Raw genomic sequence first — 16,919 nt, 5'->3', positions numbered from 1 at the left:
AAGAAAAAACACGAGTTAAACAACAAAGCAGAGCACCGTCGCTCCTTCCTCAGGCCTTTGATTAAGACTAGTGCGGCTTCTGATCATCAGACCAGAAAAGCATATTTACAGCAGATGCCTCCTGCAATTCATTTCAGCTTAATTTCATCCATCAATGCTCATCATATCATCTCCTGCTACATAATATTATTCATTTAATTTATCCATATAAATGGTGTGGGGGGGCGGGAGGGGGGGTGGGGGTGGGGGGGGGGATAAAAAGCAGAAAACAATATATCACAAGCTTCTTTGTATTTAACAAGACCATTCAAAGCCTGACGTAACATTTTGCTAAGTTTCAGTTTAACATTAATTTCAAACATGTTTTGAGGGATTCTGTCTCCAGCACAGGGACACTTTGACACGACATGGCAGTTGATTGCACATTGAGGATCAAAGCTGGAATATTTTAACTACAGCACTGTCTTTCTAATGTGTGATGTTTAATCCCTCTGCCCCTGCCAGTGTCCATGCTGCAGCTGTAATTTTATATGTGAGGTAACATTTTCTTTTGGCTCCAACAGCATCAGGAATATTTGTTCTTTCATTCTATAAAAATACAATGGAGACAAGATCAGAAGGTAAAGCAGGATAACAGTGATGGCTGAATTTAAAAATGTTTTTTTTTTTTTAAAAACATTCTACTTTGATCAATGTAATATTTTGCTTTGATATGGAACAATTTTGTATAATTGTATGCAAATTAACTCAACCTGACCATGCACCTTTGAATTTTTAGTTATGCCATCAGGTCGCCACTGTTATGTCCCTGCACGGAAAACTAATCGCTATGCAAATTCTTTCATTCCTTCAGCCATTAGGCTACTGAACACAAACCGTTGATCTATGCTCTTGTTGTCACTGGCATGTTGATGTTGATGTGGATGCTGATTGTTGTCGTTACTCTTGTACTTATTTATGACATGGATGGGATAGACTGTAAAATGAATTGCCACTTGGAGATTAATAAAGTTTTCTGTATCGGTATCAAATGTTGTTTTTGAATTGTGTGTAGTGTGTCTGAGCTTTTCTACTTATCCAGGTCTCTCTTTTTAAAAAAAGGATTAACTAACTAATGTTCAAATTTTATTTATCTCTTCATATGGAAAATGTGGAAAATGAAGCTAAACTCCGGAGGCACTAGAACTGTATTATGTGTGTTTGGTTACTACAGTACATATTCTTAATGTGACTCTTTTCCCTGTTTCTATATAGTAGTCATTAAAGTAAGTTACAGTAGTAATGATAGTAGAACGTCTAGAATTACATCATAGTGACATCAATTACTGGAAGAGGTACATAATCAATATTTGAGTGATGTTCTGCTACATTTTTACTATCCTGACAATCAGATTTGGATGAAAGAAGGTATGCAGCAGCATACAAAAAAATGGACCAGAATGTGGTTGAAAAATGAAGTATAAGAGTTTCTCATTTCTTTGCAGGGTTGAAAAGCCTGCACATCAGCAGGCAGACCATTATGTGACACTTTACACAGTGTCTATTGAGACCAGAAATAACAAAAATGCTTTTAGGTGAGTTTAAAGCTCCATGAGATAGGATGTCTTTTGTTTGTTCAGTGGTAGAGTAGTTTCACTTTCTCAACGGCGCTACGAAGGAGGGTCTGGCTAGTCCACACAGCATTACAAGGTTGGGAGAAAAACGTGCTCTGGTTTATTGGCATTTCTTTAAACCAATCACAATTGTCTTGAGTTTAGAACGCCAACACATAGAAAGCTTAAGGTAAAGGACATCCAGGCAAGAAGAAGGACATTTGGTGGAATTTCCGGCGGCAACGGAGCAATTCCAGAAGTGGAATTTCGTGGATATAGACTAGTGGTAGAGAAACCTCTGGAACCGAACAATCAAAAGACCATACCGGTGTTTTGCATGTTTTAGCTGGCGATGACATTTAATTGCATACACTTTACATCGCAGCTGACCATTTAAAAAAATTATACTGCACTCTCAAAACTGGTGAAAACCTTTGCTACTCACCAGGCAGCCAGTGATTTCACTCCATGTAAGTAAAACGATGTATCTACTGATCCAATTTGCAGAGACATGAAATGTGGCTTGTTTAAAACCTTTTTACATCAAGTCAATGTGATAATATCAGTGATTTAGAGTTGTATGAGAGAGGATTGTGTTTGGCAACCAAATCTAAATTTTCAGATGCTGAGGCTTCTAACAAGCACATATACATTTCCATCACTGAACGAAGTAACAAAACAGCTTGTGCTTACTACACGTCACTTATCATGCTGTCATAGCAACGGTTTATAAATAGATAAAAAAAAAACTTCAGCATGATGGATTACCTACAGTATCTCAAAGCAAGTTGATTTGATGGACAGAGGCTTTAAGAAAAAGGTTGGAAAGATGCATTGATCAGCCTGCAAAGCTGTGATGGTTGAACAACACTCAATCTACAGCCACAGTAGCAGCTGTACAGCGGTGCTTTGAGCTAAATGCTAATGTCAGTATGCTAATACTGATACATCGATCTGGATCGATATATCGATTCAAAGATCCACCATCCAATATTATTGATGCAAAGTGCAAATATCGATACATATTGTCTGTAAGATGCCCCTTTATTTAAGATTCCCATTTCATATTCACAGTATTCTTTTTATTCTAAAGAATATTTTGTTTTTAATTGAAATGCCTGGAAGACCTCAGTTATAAACCGGACAAATCCTATTTTAGTTGCTTTTTTAAGTTGATATGAATGTAACTGTGTTAAATAGGCATATGATATCGTCTCATATCGATCGCAAGCATTTGAATTGAATCAAAATCATATCGTGACAGATTTTGAGATATCAGTAAATCTTGTATCGTGTCCAAAGAATCAATATAATATTGTATCGTAATGAAACTTGTGATTTACACCCTTATATGCCAACATGCTTACAATGCTCACAAAGTGTGTCTAAAGATGATGGCAATCCCTTTAGTTTTGCAGGTATTTAGTCATAAAGCAAAGTATTGGTCCACGAAACTGGTAGACTCATATTATCCTCACCTTAGCAAACTATGGCCTGAGACGGATTAATAGTCACAATGACTAAAAAAACTAAATGCCATGGACAAACTGGACAGAGGGAGAAACAAAACAAAGTCATTAATGGAGAAATGTTTTTCTAACTGTTATAGCACCACCGAACCACAAAGAAGAAAAGCTCCAAATGTTTCCTCAGCAAAGCCTGACTGTGACCGCGTCCCCTAATTTTAATCTGACACATGCTTTGATCCGTGTGTCGCAGCTGTCGGAAAAATCAGCTCTTAAGAGCAGAAGGATGCGAGAAGGGGAGGTTCAGACAGTCTGGCAACAAAAAAATGACACTTAACAACTTCCTCTTGTCATGTTAACCCCATGACATTACACACTGTTGAAGAAAAAAAAAAAAGTTTAATGTCAGCCTTCGGATCAGTGTGAGATCTTAACAACTGGATGTGATTATACGAGTCTGAGATCTTACGTCAGAAAAATAACACCAAAGAGCAGTATTCACACTTCAGTGACAGCCAAATGTCTCAAGAGGATCTGAAATATCAATAACAGATGATGGGGAATAAGTTGTATGATCCACACAGTCTTGAAACCTTGTATGAGTATAAAAATATAAAAAAAAAATCACGGGTCTAACAGTTTTGGTCGTACAGTGTGTGGTGCGCAGCACACGGCAAAATCAACACATCACACACGAACCGATTTGACTCCCGAGCATTCCCTGGTCAGACGGGAAATCTCGCAAAATCCCTCGAGATCAAACGTGACTTCAGAGTAAACAATCATGGCGGACGAAGAGGATGCAGTGGCGATAGTTTGTAGTTTGTTTTTAACCGAAAAAAAACGTTATCACAGGTCGACGAGTTGGTCCTCCATCTCCGACATCCACCGGACTTTCTGGTGCGCCATGCCGCCGGCTGTTTTGATTTTGTTTCCCGGTGCTTTCCTCGCCGCCTCGTCACCTCGCTTTCTGATTGGCTACACGCCACAATCCACAGGCTGCATGCTCTTTGTCCCCGGGGGACACCACACACGAGGAGAAATCGGGCCAAAAAAATCCAACATGTTGGATATCCCCGATTTGAGATCGGAGCGGTCCCGACGTCCTACCGAGCAGACGAGAGCAGTCTTAACACACCACACACGGCAGGAATATCTGAGATCAGATCAGATTATTTTACGATCCTTAAGATTGTCGGTAGGGGTGAATCGGGGCTAAAATCTGCCAAATTATCCTGCCGTGTGAACCAGGCTTTACTATTTAGCAAACTGCACTTGTGACCCCTCATCACGGGGTGAACATTTATGAGTTGTGAGCTGTTTATTTGAAGAGCGAAGAAGCAAGGTGATTGCCTTGCACAGGCAGCTGGATTCTTGGCGATAACACGTGAGAATCCATCTGGTCAGGCTTCAAGTAGTCACCTTCCGCTTTCTTTGTGTTGTAATTTTAAACCGGTGGATTTATGAGGACTATGGTTAACTGCTCCTCAGATCTCTGCAGGGTAAATCCAGACAGCTAGCTAGACTATCTGTCCAATCTGAGTTTTCTGTTCCACGACTAAAACAACCTATGAACTACACGTTCCACCAAAACAAGTTTCTTCCCGATGCTATTTTGCAGCTGCATCGTGGCTCCGTCTGGCGCTTAGCGCCGCCTAAGACGATTGTGACTGGTTTAAAGAAATGCCAATAAACCAGAGCATGTTTTTCTCCCATTGTGGAATTCTGTGTGGACTCTCCAGACCCTCCTCTGCAGCCCTGTGGAGGACGGTCAGGCAATGCGAGACTAGGCTTCAAGTAATCATGTGTGTCCGCACTAAGGCATGGATACCCGACCCGAGCCCGACGGGTCCTGACGGTACCCGGTTTTCTGATCACGGTCGGAATCGAAGCAAGCAGGAAAGGTTAACACACTGAACATTTTAAATTAAACAGCTTATTAACGTGCGCTTGTTCCCCCGTGTGCGCTGATGCGCTCATCTGTTTACATTTCCGAATGCCTTCCAGTTGCTTAATAAAAGCGGTCTTTCCACACAAACAAACGTAAATGTGTCATTATTATGAGAAAAAAAAACAACGAGATTTTAACTGTGTCGGGCTCGGACATAAATATCATAATGCCTGACGGGCTCGGGCCGGGTTCGGTCACGGCTCTGTCGGGCTCGGGCCGGGTTCGGACGGAAAAATTCGGCCCGATCCAGGCTCTAGTCCGCACCGCAGAGGACAGAATCAGCGTCCAGTGAGAAGCTACTTGCAACTAAGGCCGTGGTTTAGGTGTGTGCAACGGCCGCAACTGTTCGTTAAAAACAACAATGCATATTAGACAGATGGTTCATCCAGTTTTTTTAATAGCAGATACTATACCCAGCATAACTTCAATGCATATGTTTCCTTCTAAAACAAGACAGATGTAAGTATACACCATTGATTGGGATATGTCATAAATCTAGTCCCCCCCATTCAGCCAGTGCAAGTCATTGTAAAACCAGTGGTTTCTGAGAAAATATCTTTGACTCAAAGATAAGTGGAAAAAAAATGTTTTAGACAAAATTCAGCAAGTAAAAAAAATTCAGTTCCTTTTCTTTTACCAATCAAAGTGGTTTTAAATTGCAAGAGCGTAACGACGACTTGCATCACTCTCCAAACTTGTGCGTCAGCTGTGTGCGCGTGGCATATTGTGCCCAACAGATGGACAGGCACCGACTGATCCTCGGTTCCTCCCTGATTTCATCATGAGGGACAAAATCACCTTTGAAGGCATCTGCTCGGTGCATCACTTGAGTTTTGATCGTGATTATCAGTCACCAGTGTATAGACTGCGACTATGTAATAGTGCACATAAGTTGCAGCCTCCCATCAGATGGCGAGGCCTAACAGGGATAAATAGTGATTTTATAATTAGTTATGATAGCCAGATGTATAGATTGAACACAGCAGCAGGCACAGGAACAAATTAAGTTAAACATGTGAGAGTTTACATTTAAAATTACTTTTTTATATACTATAGCACAATCTCTTAAAGGCAAATCCATCTTCTGTAGTAAAATATGTCTTTATCTTACCCTCACAGAGGGTGTGATGATAGGCAGAAACTTTGAATTAGTCTGACAAATGCCAACTGTCAGCCCCAGCGGGGTCAGCTTAGTTTATATGCTAATGTAACACGGCCTCTTCTCAACACAATAGAGTTTGATCGAACATTGAACCTGGCAATTTGAAAGATAACAGTGTGTCTCTCTGGGACTGAGTCAAATACAGTAACTCTGCAGTGTTGACTACAAAAGAAAAAGTAATCCTATCCAATCATATTGAGGTTTTGCAAGTAGGTCATTCTAGAATTAGATATTCACGACCTGAAAGAAAAAACTAACAACTTACCTTTGCACTGGAGGCCAATAGAGAACTAAAAGGAGAGTAAATATTAGACTAATGTTCACAGGGTGGACAGAAACATCACTCCAAATGAATTCTAATCTTGCTTTGTGTCTGCACGTTTGCCATATCAAAGTTATGAGGTGATAATATGTCAATAATGTCTTTAACAACTGGATTCTGCTGCCAAAAATCAGTTATGGCAAGTTTAACCCAGTGTGGAGAAACACAAATGTGCTAGTTGGAGTAGTTTGATAAAATCTGTGACGTATTAACACTTTCTTACAGTGAAAACGCGTAGCACAGTTATTTTTATTTCGGCATCCATGTTATCCAATCTGTACGTTCATACTGGCCGCAGAGAGGCCGCAGAGAGGCCACAGAGAGGCCGCGTCGGCCCGCGCGTTACAGCAATCGCTTCTGCATCACCTCTATTTCTTGCGAGACACACGAGCGAATGTGTCAAGCCAGGCAGGTAATCACATACAGGAAGACCATAGTGCAGCGGGATATTTTACAAAAATAAAACACATTTCAAAATAAAACCTAGGTTCATGGTGTTTTTGGCTGTCTTGACTTCAAACAGCGAGACACGCGATTAGGCACATGGACCGACGGACGGACAGAGAGGGTGACACACACACACACACACACACAGGCTAATATGTGTCTGGCGCGGAGAAATACGCATCCCGTATGAATGGCCAGGCGTGCGATGAGGCACGTATCTACACTTTGTGGGCTATAAGCAACACTTTTACACGCCCGGTGTGTTTTCACTGTTATCCAAGTTTCTGATTACTCTCTGGCATGTGCACGGGTCTGTCCTCAACTCTTGTCACGCAGTAGTCGGTTTAAGAAAGTACAACATCATACAAGATGAAATAAAGATCTCCATGCTAAATTGAAAGTGAAATTCTAACACCGGCAACAAAAAAGGATGCATCTTCTGTTACTGGTGATGTGGTAAAAGATGCCAAATCCAGCATAATGTTTAAGCAGCAGTGTTCAGGGAGCCAAAAAAAACAAAGTGCGATCCTCCCTATGTTTTTTTTGTGTGGATTCCAGCATTTTTAAACTGAATATGTCTGAATTTTAAAGGGTCAGCTAAATAACAATCTCAAACTCGCACAGAATTGTATTCCTGGTGGTATGGAGACAACATTTAGACCTTTGTGTTGGAAAATAATATTTATAGAAACCATAAATGAATATACAAAATAAGAAAAATCTAAAAAATACAAAAAAATTTTATATCTGAATTCCTTTATAGAAAAATCACAGGTTATTTTACAACTCGGTCATGAACAAAATATTTTGCCTTCTCTCCAAAGCTTGGCAAATAAAATCTGCTATAAAACTGGTTCCCTTCCTGAAGCCCAACTGAAGTGTGTCAGTCATCCAGCCAAAAGAAATCAACATAAAAGAAAAAATAAATAAATAAATGAACCCCATTGTCCATTTCAGCTAGCTTACACAACAAACCTAGCCTAGAAATCTAGACGCACCCTAGCGGCAGCAAATGTAATTTGCAGCCAGGTTCGTCTAGCAACTCTCCGTTGGCTTGCGAGCTGGAAAAACCAAATTCTGGTCAGGCCAATCACATCGTGTACATCGAGTTGGTGGGCGGGCTTAACATAAGGACGGCAGAGTTGCGACGGTTCAGCGTAAATTCCCTGCTACTTGAAATCAAAGAGGAATCTTTGTCTTTTGTTTAGATTATACTTCACATAAAGTTCTACACTGTAGCTACTCTTTAAAAGACAATAAATTAATGATATACCCTACATTTACAGCTCATTTTTCACTATACAGTACATGAGAGCCATTTTGCTCCTAATATACTGAATTCACAAAGTAACCTGTTCTGAAAAATGACAAATTGTTCAAATAAAATAAAATTAGGATTTCATATACTGTATGTTCAACACAATGTTGAATGCCACTGAAGTAGCCATGAGAGTGATCTAACTTAGCGTTGGCTTTATGCAACAATCTGTGTCTGTGTCTCTGTGACTGCTTGCATTCAGCTGCACCAAATTAACGTAACATGTGATCCTCCCACAGGTTCAGCTAGCTGTCACTCTGTCAGTCAGCCTGACATCCTTCAGTCTGATGAATACCCAGATGCCAATTGTGAACATCTGACCTAGTTGTATTGATGTAGAGAAACAGAGCGACCTCTTCGTAATATGGAGCTATCAGTTAGAGCAGGCACAGGTTGTCAGAGAAAGAAAAAGGAGAGCAAAACTATGTGCGTGTGTGTGTTTGTGTGTGTGTGTGTGTGTGTGTGTGTGTGTGTGTGTGTGTGTGTGTGTGTGAGAAAAGTGGTTGTCAGGAGCAGTTAGAAACAGGCGGGCCTGTCTGGCAAGGGAACATCCATCAACAAACCATTCTGAGTGGAAACAACATGCTATCTCATAACTCCTCACATGAGGTGCCCTTTTTCTCAAAATGAGTCTCCTTCATGTGTAATTATAGAAAACTAAGTTGTTCTAAATGGCTGTTGGATTTAGCATTTTAATAGGAACTACTCAGAGCCCTTAACAAGTGATACAAAACATTAGTAATGTACCTTACACTCTTGGGCTCATTTGCACTGCAAAAAATGCCCAAAGAAATGTCTGTAATTAAGCCCTGATCTATCTTATTTTCTTAAAAGAAGTTAAATAAAATGCTTGTTTAAAAGATTATTTTTATAACCAAGCTTAATCTTGATTCTGGTGCTTGAGTATTGTCTTGCTTCTTGATTGTGATCCTGATGTCCTTTTAAAACAGGATTTGTTCAACTTAAAGTGGAGGACATAGGACTAAATCAAACCGCCTTGGTAAGATGCTTTTTGCAGTGTAACCATCTTTGACTGATTTACTGCAGCTACTATTTTTTGTATCAGTACCTGAGAATCAAGGCATGCACTCTCACTCTTTTTTCATACAGGGTGGAATTCATTTTAAGAGGCACAGATAGCAAAATCTGCACAGACAGGAGCCTGAATAGACCCAACTACCACATAGAATAGAATGCAATACCGCCGCTTATTCGTAATTTGAACACACAGTTTAGGCAAACCACATCATTGTTGTTTCTCCGTATACGTGTATGCAATGTACAATAACTAGTGACAGTTGCTCAGTTTTTAAGAAATACACTACTAAAAACTTGCAAAACTGCCAGTCTGCAATTTTTTGAGTTTGAATTAATTGGTTATTATGTGTGCTAAATGTCCCAGATTACATGACCGCACGTCTTTAACTTTGTACAAAGACATATATTTGACTGTGTAGAATCCAGGGATTAATAGTTCAATCCTGAATATGACAGCTCCAAGAAGGAGAAAACCAAACTGTCTTTGCTCAGAAAAAAAAAAAACACTGTCCTTGAGGAATGATTCATGGAGCTGCATTATTCTGAAGCATATCTCAGTTGGTCAAGATACCCAATTAATTCACACCAACTTTCAAAACTGCATCTGGTAAAGCCAGAGCATATTCTAATATCCCCAAAGCCTCTTAAAAAATACCAAATATCCTCTATAAACCCCTTTTAATGGGCCGTCTGCCGGAGGTCCCGCAGTTGCTGCAAGAACCCGGGCTTGCGTTGAGACTTGGAACGGAACAGCGGTTCTGCTTGATCACATAGAGTCGAAACAGGGAGGGAACAGATTAGGGGCGAGGTACAGGCTGGAAACACCACCTGCTCGGCCTCCTCTTTCTGCCCGACTCCCGTTGGCCCGCCTTGTTGGGAATTGGCACAATAAAAGCTTGGGTTTATCCGAGTCCATTACAAACGCCCCGGGACAGGAACAGGACACGGCCAGGAGGTGACGAGGCGTTCTTGCTGCTTTGACACCTGCTGCTACACTAAGGTCTACGCCGGCAATATTGTTGCACCGACACCTGTCTAGGATTATGTAGAAACATTGGATATATTTTGGGATAGCAGACCACGCCCCCCGACATCCTTGAAACATCAACTGTAATTGTCTGAGACAGAAAATCATAAACAAGGGCACAGTGATAACTGTCTTTGTAACTGAATTATACTGGACACACATTGGCAGTTGTATTGACTGATTTGGCTCTGGCAGCGCATAAAGCCATATCAATGCGCTTTATGAGCCTAAATATACACAGATGGCCTATTGATTAAACTTGTAAAATTGTAAATGTGCAAACAGGAAACCTGAAGGTCACTCTGAAAGGAAACTCAGAAGCCTTAAAATAACTAAGGAAATTGCGGACGTCCAAAACGTGCATGTGTGTTGTGTGTGTGGGTGCAGGGGAAAGAAGCACTAAGTAAAGGAGACGGATGGAAAATGTGTTTATGAAGAAAGCAATGCAGCGCAAGCTGACTCCAATGCGGTTTACTGACCTTCCCTAAATGTGTCTGTTACAGCAAGAAAGAGTGTCCGTGTGTAAGAAAGAGTGTCCGTGTGTAAGATAACTGTAACTGTGACAGTACAGTGGGTGACACTGCAAACACTGCATGAGAGCGTGGACCACACACAAGGACAGAGATACAGACATACACACGCTATTTGTCCATATTTGCATTGTTTGTGGTGAGATTGATTGTGAAACCTGATGGGCATGTCCGTGCATAATAATAGCCGTGTAAACAGAGCGATGTGTGGTGTATGGTGTCGTGACCCCCCCCGCGCCGTGTACCTGGTGTCAACAGGATGACGGAGGTGACGATCAGTGAGCAGATGACCAGAATGACAAGAAGGGCGATCGCTATTCCCTTCCAGTTCCTCTGCGGAGGGTTACTGCCCACCAGCTCCTACAGATAGACAGAGAGGAGGGGAAAAAGACATGGTCAGAAACAGTAAAAAAAAAAGAAAGACTATTACGAGAGTGAATCAGCGTACGACTTACGAAGGATGAGGACACAATGAAAGAAAAAATGGAAAAGAACAATATGTGGGACGTGAGAAAGAAGCGAAAGAGAGAAATATCTGAGGAGACTTAAATAAAGGAAAAATAATAGGAGGTTGTATAAATGGCAAACTCATGAAAAGGAACAACAGGGTGTCAGTCAAGGACGAACGTGAGTCAGTCGCAGAATCTCGGTTCTCAAGGAGACATGCCAACAGCAGCAACAGCAGCAGGAGGAGGAGGGGGGGGGGAATTCTTAATGAGCCGAGCATCAGCTGCCATCACCCCCAAACGAATGTGACAGATAAAAATGGAGCCTACGACACGTTGGTGAATTGCATGCTTGACAAAAGCTCAGCAACAGCGGAAAGAATCCTTGGGGTTGGGAAAACGAGTCTGAGTTACGAGCAACCTTGAAGGGATTTTTTTCCCCCCGCGTCTGACCGACAAATCCAGAAATAAACTTATTGCAGTTTAATATTGTTAAACGTGAAAACTGAATTTTAAAGAATGATTATGGCACTAGACAAAGTATCACAGCAGGATATCAAATTAAAAAAATAGGGGGGAAAGCAGCTTGGCTTTTTGGACATGCCCAAATCAAATAACGTGCAGGAGAACTTTATTTGAGACACGGTGATGTGCAGCAGGTGGCTCGGTTGAGCGACAAAATGAAATAAGCACAACATTTTTTCACAATATATTAATGTTACAATTCAAGACCAGTTAGCAGCTTTGGATTACTCTGGGTGTCCCCCAGCTTCCAGCTCAGAGCTAGATCAACTCAGCTTTTCCTTATTTTACAGCTATTGGACAGCAAACATTTAATAGTAAAGTTGTAGCCTGTTTTATTGTCATGATAACAATCACAGAAATGTATTTATGTACAGCCGTTTTCAAGCTACTAGTGCTTTTCAAGTGTTTGAAAACAACACTTGTTTGTAGACAACAACTAAGAATGTCACAAACGCTCAGGGAGACAGAATACAAAACCATCAGAAAAAAGGCTAATCTAGCTAGGGGAGTGTATATACAGTATGTTCCCCAGCTCAATATCCTCTTAATATGACACAATAAGGATACCATTCAAAGGATTTTAATGTTCTCAGCAATGTTTCTCCCTATGTCAAATGTATAACGTATGTTTCCCTGGGTCAATATGTTTAAATCCCTCACAGCTTTTAGCCTACTGATGTTATAGGCTACTCCTCAATACGCCCTCAAATTTGTGGTCAAGACAGTTTCCTTGACTTTTGACATGTATATCACCATAGTGGCTTAACATATTTTTACCATTCCAACTGCATTTGAAACATCCACCTCCATTTGTTCTTTTGACATTTGAACTGCAAAGATAGGCCCTACCAATCACTCACAATGTTAGTTTATATCATAGGACCCAGGGAACATAGGGATGATCTCCTACTGTAGCTAGCTAGCTTGCACGGTATACTTTTAGCCCCTCACCAAATGAAGTTGTTATGGTGTCAGCAAACACTTGTCAGCAAACAACTGCCCATTCACACATCCTGCTGACATGCATTAGCATTCACAAGTTGTGTTTCTGGTTGTCATACAAATACCAGTCCAATATTCATTCTTTAGCGGTTTTAGCTGTTTCAGTCTCCACCATGTCCTGAGGGAAATATAGGCTACATGTCTTTAGCTGCTAGATTAGCTTCACTAGCGAGATAAGTGTTGGCAGCGTACAGTTGGTTTATCAGAACAGTTATCAACTAAAATTATAAGCCTTTTTCACACCTTTTTCCAAACATAAATGCATTACATTCTTTGTTAAAATAGCCTATTGATTAATGTACATTTAAAAGTAATCATTATCTTAAATTCTATTCCACAACGTATAACTGAAGAGATGCCAACCTTGAGGTAACTGTAAGCATACCTGCCAACTTTTGGTTTTCAAAATCCGGGAGATTTGTGCAGGGGCATGGCGGCGGTGTACACATCTGGGCTATTAGATCTTGGTATATCTAGAAGTTGTAAACCTCTGTCAGCTGAAGCATGATGGGGACGTAATTTAAGGTATACTAAGTGATGTTAATCTAATACACTTTTTGTCAAATTCAGTGAATATCTCCTCACGGTCACTTAGCTCTCTATTTCATGTGGGCGCTGAATATCTGGTGGTTATACACAGCCCTGGCTGTGTACACAGAAAACAAACAGAAAGGAGTGCATGAGCCACAAAACACTATTCCAGCCAATCGGCAACAGGCGGTGACAGTTGATGGTAGGGGGGGAGGCAGCATGTGAATGTGCTGGCTGACCAGTAGTTATCTGTCCGTGAATCTGGGGGGCGGAGTTCCTGAAGGGCGGGAGATTGTATTTCTTGGCTGTTGAGTTCAAATATCAACAATCTTTTCGCTGTATCGCTAACTGCACCGCTAACTGCACCTTTAAGGTGCTAAAGCAAATAGAGCAACCAGAGGAAAATGGCTCAATGTGTGACTTTCTAAGACAAAGCATCCCTGAAAGTTTCCACCTTAGCCCTGCTTGGTCTGGCTTTCACACAGATGAACCAGCGCCAAAACCACAACCAAGGGGGACTCGGCAGAAAGAGCCGAAACTATTAGTGGAGGATTAAGAAGTTCTTAATTAGTTTATAGAGGATAAAAAGAGCAAAGCAGAGCATGTGCTGTGGGGAACTGTGGCTGGAGCCTTAATGAATACATGCTAAGGCTTTAATGAAGCTGAATGGCTGAGCTATGGAGCAAACCTTTTAGTGACCTCGTTCCCACCTTAATTGAAAGGAGCCTGAGACATCATTAGTGCAGATAAGAGCTATTGGGGCTATTTACTAGACTGCCCATTACACACATTCATTACAACAGTTAGTTAGCTGTTTGGCCATAATGAGGAGCAGTGGCAGCTAGACACAACACAAGAAACAAGAAAAAGCTGAACATGTTGCTATATAAGTGATATGCCTATTCAGCTACTGAGTTAAGGAGTGCAGATGATTGCTCTCAGTATGAGGGAATAAATAAGCTTATGAAACAGATGGGAGAGTGTAAACACGATAGAGTTGTTACAAGTAATTTTACTGCTGTAAGTTCCCATCTGAAACGTTTTCTTTTAATTATAGCGTCAATGTTCTTCAACATAGAAGAACAGCAGTTTCTGGGATAATTTAAGTACTATTTATGTTATCAGTTAATTATATCAACTTTGATAGAGATAACAGTCTCAATATATTGCGACACCCATGAGCCTCCGCTGCTCCGGACAAATAGCCAGATAGAAGTTACAATTTAGAATATTTTGCTGTAAAAAACCTTTTCATAGTTGTTGAATTTAACCAAAAATTGACTAAACATAATGTATTACTATAATTATTACTTACTTAATATGATGTCTGGTTTCTACAAAGCTGTTAGCAGGGAATACTATAGAACTTTAAGATCAGTGATTGGGTGTTTCTTAATAGAAATACATCTTGGGAGTTCATAACTGTCCTTCAGTTTAATATACACAGACTTGTGCCTTAAACTTTTTTTACAATAAAAAACATTTTTCTATCACAGCTACCTTCCATTTTGTACCCATGATTCAACAATAATTGCATAACTACTCAAACCTTGGAATTACTCCATCTATTGTAGACAGATACTGACTGAAACCAATCACAAATTATTCAGAGAACCATCAACTCATGGAAAATAAAACAACAGGTTGAGTGATAACAAAAGACTCTTTAACCTCTTGCACATTAAAACTCAACAATAAGTCAACTTTCTTATGAGTCCAAATTCGAACTGAGGAACAGCCAAGTCTTTAATGTGACAACAGTGACCACGGCCAATTATAGCAAAATTATTAGATCTATAAACAAACTACAAACATGCCCAGTCATGAGTTTAGTTGTTGAGCAGGGATCATTTCAGAGATCAACTGACAAAAAACAACGTTGTGGGTGATGAGCCGACAGTCTACGATGTGATTTATTTTCTCCAATTCTGTGCTGAGCCATCTATCTGGAACAATCTTTATGTTTTTCTGCAGAAGTGAAAATCCTACTGGAGATTTACGAGAGACTGACATGGAGCCCATTGCTGATTGCTGTGGTTGATACAGTATGTGACTAGGTGAGATTTACAGTATGGGGAATGGCGACACAATTTCAGAAAAACTGCTCTATAGAGAGCAACTATTCACATGCAATAATGGGCTATAAAGCGAGTGCGACAAGAGTGCTCAATGTGTGTAATGCACAATAAAAGAGCCAAAGAAATCCTCATGCAATCCTGAGCTGAATGACTAATGACTAATATGTGTTCAATGCACTGATAATACAATTGAAAGCTGGGCATGATTCCACCACAGCATCTTAATTTCAACAAAGTTATCTGTGTGCGTATGAAGGCATATTCGGAAATCCAGACGGAAGGGCAACCTAAACCAAAGCTGGACTTCAGCCTGACGCATTATGTGTAGCAAAAGTGATTTGGTCAAGGTAAAGTGTTCATTTAAATGTCCACGCTATTTCTCAGTGAAGCATCAAATCTCACAGTGTTTTCATAGGCCAACATTTCCAAGTGAAGATTGTATCTTTAAATTTAATTAACCTTCTTAATCTTAAACTTCAAAAAAAGAAGAAAGAAAAAAAAAACTAGTAACCCATCTACATTGGAAGACAGTCAGCACTCAGTCTGCACTCTCAGATTTACCGCTGTCTAGTAGAAGTGAGAAAAAAATGTAGGGGGCTGTCCAATGGCAGTAAATGTTCAGCTCTACTACTGTATAACAAACAAACAAACAAACAAACAAACAAACAGCGCGTGCACACACACACACACACACACTGTACAGATGCTGCAAGTCTGCAAATTGCTTTTTTATTTTCTCTCACATTCTGCAACAGTAAACTCCGGCATGCTGAAAAATCTATTGCACTCTTACTATGACTATAAAGAGTCAATGTCAAACAGCATTTCCATATAGATCAGCATCTCTGTTGGAACATATTGACTATCCAAAAAAAAAAAAAAAATACAAATACGAATGAGCGAATGAGCAGCATTCTTGTGAGGATCCATACTTTGAGTTGAAGCATACTAATAATTAGACAGCAAAAGATTCAGCAGACAGAAACCTTCCCAGGAAATGATAATTTCTTGTCCTATTTCTGGGCTTGGAGGACATAATCACATATTCAGTCTGTGTAACGGGTGCAAGCACAAGCTGAAAACCTTGCCTAACCTTCCTGATCATGCCCCCTCTGATCTGTAATTATAATAATGATTGGCCTAATTAGCTAGACCTTATGTGCTGAAGTAATGACGGTGTGATTACAACTGACTATTGCAGAGGAGAGATGAGGTATAAAATGAGCAGTGAGGAGACAGACATCAGAGCTTGCAGGAACAGTAAATAAATAACATGTTGGGAGGCTGCAGGACGATTCACTGACAGGAAAGCTTGAGGCGTGACCAAAACATGACAAAGAGAGAAAAAAAGTATGGGACCCTGTAGATGGATTGAGGTCCAAACTTAAGATCCTGGTGTTTTCTTGTCCTCAGCAGCTGTCAGGTTTAAATCTACAGAGCATGCACAGGAATCATCAGTGTTGTTTCCTCCATGAGATTGAGAA

The 16,919-nt window shown here is 40.4% G+C and overlaps 1 protein-coding gene across 5 annotated transcripts in view; it reads right to left on the bottom strand.

Annotated features, from left to right (window-relative positions):
• LOC116040060 (dipeptidyl aminopeptidase-like protein 6) overlaps positions 1-16,919 on the bottom strand; it is a 260,883-nt gene that overhangs the window by 62,684 nt on the left and 181,280 nt on the right. For all 5 annotated transcript variants that reach the window (XM_031285298.2, XM_031285297.2, XM_035998076.1 and 2 more), the window contains one exon: positions 11,099-11,213. In XM_031285298.2, coding sequence (XP_031141158.1) covers positions 11,099-11,213 — 115 coding nt within the window. The remainder of the gene's footprint in view (positions 1-11,098; positions 11,214-16,919) is intronic.

Source organism: Sander lucioperca, chromosome 23 (assembly GCF_008315115.2).
Source record: "Sander lucioperca isolate FBNREF2018 chromosome 23, SLUC_FBN_1.2, whole genome shotgun sequence".
Lineage (NCBI taxonomy): Eukaryota > Metazoa > Chordata > Actinopteri > Perciformes > Percidae > Sander > Sander lucioperca.
The sequence above is the reverse complement of the archived record's forward strand: the minus strand, read 5'-3'. Positions and strand labels throughout refer to the sequence as shown.